This window comes from Centruroides sculpturatus, unplaced genomic scaffold (genome assembly GCF_000671375.1).
Source record: "Centruroides sculpturatus isolate CEXI.00-Female unplaced genomic scaffold, Cexi_2.0 scaffold295, whole genome shotgun sequence".
Classification (NCBI taxonomy): Eukaryota; Metazoa; Arthropoda; class Arachnida; order Scorpiones; family Buthidae; genus Centruroides; species Centruroides sculpturatus.
In genome coordinates this window covers 209,361-221,971 of record NW_019384603.1, presented here as the reverse complement: position 1 = coordinate 221,971, position 12,611 = coordinate 209,361, and the positions used below count along the sequence as shown (strand labels likewise).

The window sequence follows — 12,611 nt, the reverse complement described above, 5'->3', positions numbered from 1 at the left end:
TCAGGGCCAATTCTTAGGCTATAGGGCTATAGTTAGAACCTGATTCAAGTCCCGATCCCAATTCCAGTTGATCAATCTTCAAAAGTCTGGTAAAACAATCAATGTTTCTTGAAATATCAAAAGCCATAATTTCCCAAATATTGGTCACACAAAGAAAATTTTGACCTCACTGTAATCCTTATGACTTGCTTTATCCAAATATATATGCCACTACAAACACAATAATCCCAAGAAAAACACCATGAATTATGAACTCTATGCAAACATGGTATCAGCCTGAAGCATCCCTGAAGTTATATATAACTGGTATACAATTCAAATAGAATGCAGAATTTTGTTATATAATAATTAAGTAATGATGGCAGCTGAAAGACATTTAACCTGTTCAAGGCCATGACAGTATACTTCTTGATATGATTTAAATTTGGCTAATTTTTTCAGACTTATCACACCTTGTAGGTCAAGTGATGAAAACATATTTTGGATCTGATCTCAGACTATGCTTTTATTAACATTGGAAATGCATTTTAGACTCTACAGCCCCTCATCAGTCCAATCAGCTTGTACAGATGACTATATATATGCCAGAATCTTTTCTTATGAATATGATATGATGATGATACTGCTCTTGACATTGTATCTTTGAAGTGGTGCCCACAAGATTTTTACCTGTATTATTGTTTTCTACATTTTGCCTCCAAGTGCCAAGTTTATCCTTACCAAAGAAAGAAAAGGTATTCTAGATAAATCAAGAACCAGATTAGTAAGCATACTGTGTGTTATTTATTTTAGCTTTTCCTAGCAGAACAGAAATAATGCTGAAATTATTAATCCAAAGAAAAATTGCATTTTCAATATTCATTTCGGTTGGTGCCAACTGAATGCTTTAGATAGGCTGTTTAGAAAAAGTTTTAATTTGCATAAATTTGAGCTTTTATCCTGGATAACATTTTGAATAAAATTCATGTTCTGATGCAATATTATCCTTATAAGCATAAAATTAAGCCATATAAAACTGAAATAACTCAATGGGGAAACCCCTGTAAACTTTGACCTATCAACCTGGAAGTTTCACTGGCACCTTACTAATAGCGAGAAAACCTTAAGTTTAAAACTTGAGCTTTCTAGACCTAGTATTTTCTCTACAAGCATCTGCAGTACCAGATGAAGGAGAAGAAAATGCAGCTTTTTTGACAGCCATTTATAGAAGAAAACATTGAAATTTTGCACACTACCTAATAAAACAATTATCTGCCAAACGAGATATTTGGAATTACTTCAAGTGTTTGGGGAGGAGAAACTGAACCCCAAAAATTGATAATGCTTTTATATATACTGTATTTGTGGAAAACTGGCAACTCATTTATATATATACTAGCAGGTAGGCCCAGCGTTACTTGGCCAAAAGTAACGATAGGGAAGATTAACATTATTATGTTATAGTCAACCTTACCCGTTTTCACAGAATGCAAGAATTGGGTCCCCCTGTTTCCGGACAGATTAGAGAATTTTTAGATGGGTCTAAAAATATGTTCGATTTCCTGCAAAAACGAAAAATCTGCATCTGCGTCTTGCACGAAGCCTTAATCCTCTATCTCTCTCCCCGGGGGAATTTCAAAAAATCCCTTCTTAGAGCCGCCACAAACTAGCGCTTTGCGAGAGCAAAATGCTAGCAAACATGCGCTAGCACAACCAACGACGATGAAGGCTCCGCCCCTTTCTTCTTGCCCGCGCTGTTTTTCCTTCGCTAGCGCAGCGATACGAGAGTACGCTCACTGTTCACAGAATTCAACAACTAGAGCATTTACGCTAGCAAGAGAGAGCGGGGAAGACGGATGACTACATAAACTTGTCACATATCAAAAAAGAAATAATAGAATTTTATCGATGTACGTAAATTACATGATTAATACATTCAGTATTGAAAAGAAAATAGTATAACCGTTGTATGTAAATAGTAATATACAGTATAAATAGTTTTCGGCTAGTTAAGCTTAACTAGTAAACATGTTTTTTCCATGCTGTTTCAAAGTTCGGAACGAAAACTGACTGATTACAAGTATAGGTTATAATAAAATCTTGTTCTATAGCCAATCTACATCTGTTTTCTTGGCCTTTTACATGGGCAGTTTTCTTTAGTCTTTACCGATGTGTCTTCAGAATATATGGCCAGCTTCTTGGACTGCCTGTTAAACACGTGATAGACTTAGCGGAGAGAGCAACATGACTCCCGATTGCAATGAAGGTTGTTAAAGTTTGATTATCAATAAACATGATGAGATAATGAAATACTTTTTTAATAGGGACAATATGTATAAAGAATCAGAAAGTGCCACCTAGTGATAAACTCTAAAATGGCATAAAATGCATTGTGAAAGGCAAGAAATCTTAAATACAATAACTTTGTTATTTTTCATCTCCGGTCCAAAAGTAGGATACCATTGAGTATATATCTGAACTGAGGGGACCGAGACAAGTTCACAGTCCTAAAATTCCACTGGGCGTAATCTATACAACATCCCAGAAGGTTTTCTAAACTCAGATTATACTGCCAAATTTATTATTATAGGAAATTAGTGTCTTGAAATTTTTTGAGCTCAAGACAGTTAGTATAGTATATAGTAATATAATGAATGATATTGCAAAAACAAAATTAAAATTTCTTGACAATAGAAAAATTATAAATTACTGTTTTGGAAAAATTTGTCTGAATTATGTGGAGGTTTAAGGTTTTTTTTTTATTTATATATATACACACACACACACACACAGTCTAAAATGCAATATATTAATATGAAATTAAAATGAATATAAATTATTTATTTTGCAAAAAATATAATTAAATAAAACATTTGTATATATATATACATCAATAACAAATGAGAATCATCTGATACTCATACTAAATATATCGGCGTTGTAAATTGTTAAGTCATTTCTCCGTTTCTTATCCTTGCTAACTTCGAATCCTTCCCAAAGTCTAACAGTTTCGTCTGCTGCAGCACTTGCCAGTGTGCTTCCTTCTGGAGAAATGGCCAGGCTTAATACTCTGTTTCTGTGACCTTTGAAAGAATTTTAAATCATTGTGATTTTATACCAAAAAGTAATTACTTATCTTATCAGAAAATCAGTATGCTCTTGTTATATTATACATGTAGGAAGATACTATCTGATACATCAGTTATACATTGCTCATTTGATTTATCTTTTCTTTATTGGCTAAAGTGCTTTTATATTTGGAAGAAAAAAAAAAGAGACTTGTATATCCAAACGAGCAATATAAAGATACAGTAGTCGTCCCTTGTTATAAATTTAAAATACTCAAAATGTTCACAGAACATTTCCATTTAGTTCAAGTTCAGACAAGAGTTCTCTCTTCCATAAAAAGCCACATTCAAAAAAATGCATTCACAAAAATGAACACATTCCTGACTGGAACTGTAAACATTCAATGTGAAACAATTCCTAATAATTCCAAGTCCAATTCCTAACATTTCAAGGTAGAATGATGAGGGACTGTTCAAGTTTTTACAACTTGGATATAATATAAACAACTTCATTTAATCCAATTTTCCTTGATTAAGATGTGTATAATCCCAAGGAAAGCAATACCATCATCTAAGATTAGATGATCATCTTTTATGAGATATATTATTATTTTGAAAACTTTATGACTTCTTCCAACTATTGCAATTCATAACTTTGCCATTATTTTTTTTTTATAGGCTTTAGATGAAATAGCAATCAAAATTAATATGTTAAATTTTCAAAAAGGGAGTTGATTTGTTTCTAGACATCGTTTAGGTGAATAAATGAATGTTTTTACTTACCTTGTGTTGATGCTATATTATTTATATCATCCCTCCACAATTGAAAATAAAGAATTTATAAGAGATGTAAACATAAGATATCAAATACAAAAAAGTTTGTATTTTTCAAATTAAATTACTAGACAAAAATTCAATATTTATACAAGTAGTCTTAATACTTTTTTGTAAACTATTAAGACTACTTGTATAAATAATGAAGAAAAATGTTTAGCTAACCTGATATCACTTAAATATGTTTTTGTATTGTTCCAGAGTTTAGGAAATTGAAGTTTCATAGAATATTAAAAAGATACCGAACAATACTTAAAAGGTGAATTTATAACAATAATATAGTACGTTGGGAAAAAAATTACCTTTCAGCTCAGTTAATTTTCTTAGATTTGGATATTTCCAGACTATTAAATTATTTGATGGCTCTCCATGAGCAGAAACAAGCTCATGATGATTCTCTATCCACAAAAGATCACAAATCTGAAAGATAACATTTTATTTTTTTTTATTATATTTTACTTTTTTTTTTTGTTAAATATTAGCCTAAAACATAGTATATTTTTACTTTAGCTTTTCCTAGCAGAACAGAAATAATGCTGAAANCCACTTTATTGCCTGAAAGAAATTTATTTTAAAATCAGCTGTATAGATAGTCATGGAGTTGGAGTCAAAAGCAATTCTTTGAGTACTGGAGTCAGTAAAAATGGACTGACTCAAACTCCTAATAAATTTTAAATTATAATATAAATAATTTATGTTAAATAATCTGTGAAATAAATTTTAACTAATGTATTTTTTCAGGTTATATTTTATATTCAAACAATTCTTTAATCTTGAAAAGTAAGAAAATTGATAGAGAAAAATTTATCCAATTTTCTTTTATAGTTTTGTTATATCCTTTATTATTTTATACTTTATGGCATTTTAAATAAAATACAAACTACAAACAATGAGGTTACAAAGTTTTGTCTTTTCTTAAAGCTTTAAGGTTATTGAATTTTACTATATTTATTAAATAAATAATAAACAAACTCAAACTTTAACAGATTATAGTTGTAAATAGTAGTCTGATGATTGACATTGATAGTGATGAAATGTTTTGCATATTCTGTGTTTTTGATCGATACAAAAATTATATAATTAGTAAATGATAAAGTTCGAAAAAAATTTACCATGATTGATGGTATTCGTTCTTTATGCAATCTATGAAAATTAGTATATTTATTAGTTGGTTCCTATATTGATATATAAATAAAGGAGTTGGAGTCAGAGTTGAAGCTTTTATTTACAGACTCTGCAGCCCCATTTAAATTATCATAAAACTGTTTTAATAGAGTAAATTGTAAATACCTTAACTGCAGATGAATGATCTGAAGTAGTATATGTTGGTATACTTTGATTAATTGAACTCCAAATATGAAGCTGATTATCATTTCCTCCACTAGCCAAATACTGTCCATTAGGTGACCATGTTAAACCACACACTTCTTTATCATGAGCAGAAAATGAATATATATATTGATTTGGAATTCTGACATCATGATGATGGATATAGCCAGTCTGTGATCCACTTAAATAATAATAAATTTCAGTTTCTGACTAATTGATGCAATTGTATTTTAATTGACTTTGTAACTTACCTACTTAAAATGTATGCATTCCAGGATAATGATGGAATTCTTCCAATATGACCTATCATAGTTCTTAATAGTCTTTCTCCAACTGTATCCCATAGCTGAAATATTAATTTTGTATTTTAACACATTAGTAACAAACTGATAAGTTTTATTCTACTAAAATATTCAATAATACTTATTTTAAAAGTATAGAAATAAGATTTTACATATCATGAAATTATTAGCCATAGCCTTAAATGAATGAAAAATCTTATTCTAAATGCTTTAAAAATAAATGAAAAATTTTATGAAAAGAACTCAAAATGTTCCAACACACTGAAGGTGAATAAAAACTTTAAAATTACATAATACAGTGGTACCTTGGTATATGTCTGCTTTAGAATATGTCCTGTTTGGACGAAACAAATTTTGCTTGGTATACGACTTTTGTTCGGTATACGACATAATTCAATTATACGCGCCATCAATGAACAAGTAGCACTGTCGGTGTCCTAGACCAGACTAGACATTTGCGGTGCAACGGTTTATAACTTTGTTAAATTTCTTCTGATTTTAATTCGTAAGTAAAATTTTATTATTTTTATTAATCACAAATCGCAATAAGGCAAATGAAAAGCGACAGAAAACTAAAAAAATGACTGGAATTACAATGGAACCGATAAAAGAGATTGTTGAGAAATACGAAGGCGGCACGCATGTTCGAGATTTTAACTGTTGCCTACCGTATTCCGAGAATGACGATATGGACAATCACGAAAAATAAAGACATTATTAAATCTGCAAACATTGCGAAAGGAGTTTAATCAATTTCTAAACAGAGATCGAAGACATTAGATCATGTCGAGAAATTGCTTTTGCTTTGGATAATTGAAAACAGTGCTGGAGACAGCGTATCGGAAGCAATTATTTGCGAGAAAGCTAAAAAGATACACGCTGATCTCACGAAAAATCAAGCAGGAACTAGCCAGGAAAGCGAGGTGTTTAAAGCCAGCCATTTTTTTTTTTTACACAAGAACGGATTAATCATTTTTACATTACTTCTTATGGGAAAGGTTGGTTTGGTATAAGTCCAAACATCGGGAACGGATTAAGGTCATATACCGAGGTTCCACTGTATTTGTGCTTTATTACAAGTAAAGAATGCTTAAACAAGCAGAAAAAGAAATTATCTATTTACTCTAAATAGAGATTATTATCAAAAATGTTTATATTTAAACAATTATAGCAAAACTATATTGAGAGAGTAATAATTCTTAAATTTTAACATACTTAAAAATTGTTTTACCTGAATAATACCACTACTGATTCCTACAGCAACAACATATCCATCTTCAATCCAAGCAACTGATGATATATAATCAAACCCATTTTCTACATGGAAAAGCATCCATGCTCTATCATCAATGTAATTCCATATATATAAAGTGTTATTCAGAGCAATTGCCAAATTTCCATTTGATGACCAGTCCATTAGCTTCAGATCTATAAATTTAAGTTCTTTTTCAAAAGTGCTTTACACTAAAATCTCAAAATTAAAATCTTAAATATACAGTCTCTCTTTGACTTATGGTGGGGTTACATTTTGTAAGTTGAAAATATTGCAAGTCAAAAATAAAAAAAAGATAGGCTATATACAAACTTTTATCTCTAAACCCTTTACCGGTGCACATATCATCTCACTCTATAACAATTACAAACGTTTTCGAACCATTATGGTTCTTCTTCAGGTAACAATCCCCTAACGGAATGCGGTTCAACGATGTTACGAAATACGATCCGAAACGATGTCCCGACCCGATGACGTCACTACGGACTTGTGCGTTATACATGGTGTGCTCTATCTTAGCCATTTATCTATTAGGGCCTGCCAGGCTGTCGATAGAGCAATTTCGTCCTTGTAGTTAATGCAATAATGTCCTTCACTCGTGTTTATGCATATGTATATCGCCTCCAGCCATCTGAGGTGGTTCGTGCGGTGGGTGGTGTGAATGACCTTTGCTTGCGAGAATAAGGGTTCTATGTCAGGGTCCAACGAGTATATCACAAGAGCTGTGTTGGTTCTTCCATGGTTGATATCTGCTTTATGCTCTTTGATCCGGGCTATTAGGGGGTGTTTAGTTGATCCTATGTAGATCATGTTTCTATCACACCTGTGATCAATGATAGGGATGGTGTAGATGCCGGGGAACTTATTTCAGTCTGGGATGTCTTTTCCGGTCCTTAACAAATCAAAAATCGTAGCGCATCTTTTAAATGTAATACGTATATTCTTTTTCTTAGCTATCTCCTTGTATATGGATTTAAGTACCGGATTGTATGTGATAGGGATACGAAATTGCTCTATCGATGGCCTGGCAGGCCCTAATAGATAAATTGCTAAGATACAGCACACCATGCATAACTCACAAGTCCGTAGTGACGTCATCGGGTTGGGGCATCGTTTCGGATCGTATTTCATAACATCATTGAAGCGCATTCCGTTAGGGGATTGTTACCTGAAGAAGAATCATAACAATTCAAAAACATTTGTAACTGTTATAGAATGAGATGATCCTCGCACTGGTAAAAGGTTTAGAGATACGAGTTTGTGTTACATTACTACGGTGCTGATATTCTAACATAGGCTATATGCAAGCTTATACAGTATATAATGTAAGTTTGGGCTATTGTTGATTGCAATAGCCTAAACTTACAAGTGATCACCATAACTGCTTTGCTTAGATATTATCTGAAATTTCTCATTGAGAATAATAGCCTTCCTCCTCCTCCTCACCAGTAGCAAGAGCCACTTTGCAGACATAATGGATATATTGTAAAACACAAGATGCAAGATGGTATATATAAGAAAGATCAAGGTAATTATTAATGCATATTACAGCAGCTTGAATTTAAATTCTAACCACATTCCTGCACTTTCACTTCACTCATATTGGCCATTGCATATTAGGAGTGTGAAATATTATATGGTGAAACACAAAAGACTAGGAGTGTCTGTACTAAAAAAACACACTGCATTTGTTGAACTTGTGTGTTTTTCTATGTTTAATAAAAAGATTCATCATACACTCATTAACAAAAAAGTTACACACTCAGAATTGCCAACTACTACAAAACTGCATACAGCTATCTGGACTATTCTGTGAGGTGGTATTGGAGGCATTGGATATGTAATGGCAGGCTTTGATGCCTCAGACACTTATGGTACAGGATCTGTCAGCATAAACAAATTTGCATTCATGGAGACTGCTGTGCATCCTGCCATTAACTCCCAACATTGCCAATTTCAGTTGCAGTGTTACAGGCAGCAATGGACTGGCAGTATTTTGCCTTCAGCTACAAATCTTGGTTACGTTTGGAAATGAACAACTGCTGTGTTAGTGTGGAGGATCACTGGTGTTCACAATCTTGCGTTTACTGTTCAGCAGCACACTGCCCCCCTCCAATTGCTGGTGTACTGGTCTAAGGAGACATCTTATATGACATCTTTAGTAGTGATAGGAGTGTTGGAAGTACGAGGGGTGTTCAAAAAGTATTGGACCTTTATTTTTCCTGCGTAAACCAATGATGCGCGGGAGGCCTCTTTCAGTGGAGATGTGGAGGGGACAGTCATATGCAGTCCTGAATTTTTTCCCACCTGCAGGAAGCATCAGTCGTTGGCAGTCGGCCTATGAATGAGGCGGGACCTTGAATTGTACTTTTGATACTGCTGTATCTGTCTTGTAACTTTTTGTTTTGTTTTAATAAATGCCGATGAGAGGCACTCTCTGGGTCCCATGCCTTCTTTCAAACTTTCCTATCTTCCTTTCTTTTCACACTTCACATCTCATGCTTTCTCTTCTTTCCTACTTCTACAGGGTTAAGTCCGTCGCTTAAAAGACGGACAGCTCTCTTCTATCCTTTTAAACATGGGCCTATGAATGAGGACGTGTAGTGAGCACTCGTCAGATTCCAGTAAGTTGGAAAATGACTAACAACATGAGCAGCGATATTGCATCAAATTTTGCCAAAAGCATGGCGATACCCAAGTGGAAACCATTTGCAAGATTCAACAGGCTTTCGGGGAAGATGACATGAGCAACACACGGATAAAGGAATGGTACAACCACTTCAAAGATAGCTGCACATCAGTGGACAGCAAACTGCATTCAGGCAGACCCTGAACAAGCTGAAATGAGACTGTCATTGAGGAAGTGCAGACTTTGGTCATGGTGGACCGTCATATCATAGTCAGAGACCTTGCGAACAAGACAGGAGTAAGCACTGGATCAGTGCATTCAATTTTGACCGAGGATTTGGGTATGAAGAGTGTGTTCATGAAATTCATGTCCGCTGTTTCAGACTTTCGTCGCCAAACACAACATTCCTGTGGTTTGTCACGCTCTGTACTCTCTCGACATGGCTCCGTGTGATGTTTGGCTATTTCCCAAGCTGAAAATGCCACTAAAAAGGAACCCGATTTGAGTCAAGAGAAGACATCATGCGGAATGCGACAGATTGGCTGATGGCCATTCGAAAAGATGCATTCCAGCAGTGTTTCCAGCAATGGCAGGAGCGCTGGGAGAAGTGTATACATTACCAAGGAGACTACTTTGAAGGGGATTAGGGTTTTGTACTTCAAAATCAATGAATGTATTTTTGTCAACCAAAGGTTTGATACTTTTTGAATACCCCTCTTACTTATTAATTATTTAAGAGGCGGCCGAATGACCGAGCGGTCAAGGTGGCAACCTACTGCTCTGGGAGACCCAGGTTCAAATCTGAACAGGTTGAAAATCCCCAGGAATTTTTTGGGGTGGTCTGTTCTGATATGTCTGGTCCCATCCCTCACCATCCGGCAGCCCCATTGTGGGCCTGCAAAAAGAGGCCCTCTTAGTGCCCACAGGGTGGAAAAGAGTTAAAAAAAATTATTTAAGAAATTATTAAGCATGTGCTTGATAGCAATATTGCTCATTTTGGTGTGATGTCATTTCTTTGTGTTACTTTTATCTTGTAACTTTTGTAAAAGAAAGAAGTAAAAACTCATTAAAGTGTTTAGTTGATAACTAAAAAAATTAAGTCTATTATAATTAAAATTCTGTCTATTAATGAGGACTTTGATGATACAGTGATATGTTCAGGAAATTCTGTGCCCTCAGTTTTGCCTTTCATGATAGGAAAATATTACAAATTCAAGACTAAATACAAATAAAAATTTGATATCCACACTTTCTTTACAACCACAGGAGCACAATTAACATAGATAGAGTTGACCTTTTCTTTGAGGCTCCTCTTTGCTTAAAAACATCTAAATTTATTAAAAGTCTCTCTGGTATCAGATTCTTGTAAAAATATTCCTGTGGTTGTGAAGACAAATTTTTATTTGTATTTAGTCTTCAATTTGCAATATTATAAAAAATCCAGGATGAAATATATTTAAAATTTAATTTTTCGTAAAATCCTCTCTTCAAAATAAGCTAACACAAACAATTCTATTTTTAATTTTAAATGAACTCAATCACTTCTTCGTTATTTAAAGTTAAAATAAAACAACTGCTGTTTTAAATTTTGACAAGTTTGAATGGAAAACTTGTAAAAATTTAAATGCTAAAACAATTTGTGAAATGTTTAGTTGGTTATAGCTACATTAATTTTAATATGGTCTTAGTTGCCAAATTAATTTGAATTAGACAAAAGAACATTTACATAAAAAAATGCATTAAAATATTTTGAAAGGGAAGATATATATTAATAATAATAAAACTATTAGAAATTAATTACTAAAAAATTTTTTCATAAAAATGTCTGATTTATCTTTTTTAAAGATTTTTATTAATTCCTCAAATGATTAATTACTGTTATAATAAAATGGGAAATCCATAGTTTCATATAAAACCAAACGCAATAAGCATTATTAATCAAATAGTACAGTTGGATTTTTACTGAACTACAATATGTTTAATTAATTAATAAGATAGCAAGCAATTTGGACTAAAGATAAACAGTTAAGTTGCTATAATTATGTTAAATTTAATAATTATAAATTATTTAAAATATTGTGGAAGAAAAGATTGGCCTGGAATGGACACTGCACCTGAACCCACAACTCCTGCGTTATTAGTTATGCTACCCAGATCTCCATCCGATCTTCATTTCTAGACTAATTTTAAATATACTTTTAGATCAGACAGTGGTTCAGATAGCATAATTCATAATATTCTAAATTATCTTTAATTTATTTCTAATTATTAAATTTAACAAGAGATAATGGTTTAACTATCTATACTTATCTCTAGTTCAAATTGATTGCTCAATCTTATTAATTAGCCATATGTAGTCTGATAAGAATCTAGTTGTATCATCTAATTAGTAAATCCATATTTAATTTAAAGATCACAAATGGTATTAAACTAATGCGTATTTTCACTTTTAATTTGTGATTGATGGTATACAATAGATAAATTTATGAAATTGAAAAGATCTATGCATTCAAATCAATTTTTAAATATTTAATAAAATAAGGCCTACTTTTTAAATTTTTATCTAAAATAACTTACAATAATCATCCAATAAATCTGGTGCATCTAATATTCTTTCGGGAACAGTTGGTATGTAACGTTTTGGTTTTGATCTCAATTGCAAAATTTCTTCATAATATTTTTGCCTTTTTATTAGTTTATCTATAAAATAAAGTGATCATTATATTTAGTTTATTAATTATTAATTTAAATATGTATTAAAGATTAGTAAATTTAAAAATTAATAAGAAGTTAAACTTACTAAACAATCTGTATGAAAAGACTTAAAAAAATTGTTGGATGTCAAGAAAATATATTTAATTCAACAAATTGTAGATAAATTGAATTTAATAGCAAATCAATTAAACAATTTTTTAATTTAAATAATTTTGACAATAATTTGCAAACAGCTGTCCTGTTTACAAATTACATAATGAACCTTAAAATATGGCATGTTAATTAGATATTATAACCCCTTATTTAAGTTTGATGTTTTAATTAGTAATAACTAAAAAGATATGTCAAAGATAGCAATATTGGAAAAGAAACCATTTCATATGCTATAATATGAATACTCCAATCATCATCAAAATCTGCTGGACTGAGTTAGTTCAGAGGTTCAGACTCAGGATATTTATTTGAATATTTGTAGTTTTAAG

The 12,611-nt window shown here is 32.2% G+C and overlaps 1 protein-coding gene across 1 annotated transcript in view; it reads right to left on the bottom strand.

Annotated features, from left to right (window-relative positions):
* Positions 1-4,397: 4,397 nt before the first annotated feature.
* Positions 4,398-12,611, bottom strand: part of LOC111625077 (cell division cycle protein 20 homolog) — a 30,392-nt gene continuing 22,178 nt past the window's right edge. Inside the window, exons 5-9 of the mRNA XM_023368107.1 lie at positions 11,992-12,114; positions 6,744-6,940; positions 5,462-5,556; positions 5,172-5,391; positions 4,398-4,436 (exon numbers count right to left, since the gene is read on the bottom strand). Of these exons, the coding sequence (XP_023223875.1) occupies positions 4,398-4,436; positions 5,172-5,391; positions 5,462-5,556; positions 6,744-6,940; positions 11,992-12,114 (674 nt within the window). The remainder of the gene's footprint in view (positions 4,437-5,171; positions 5,392-5,461; positions 5,557-6,743; positions 6,941-11,991; positions 12,115-12,611) is intronic.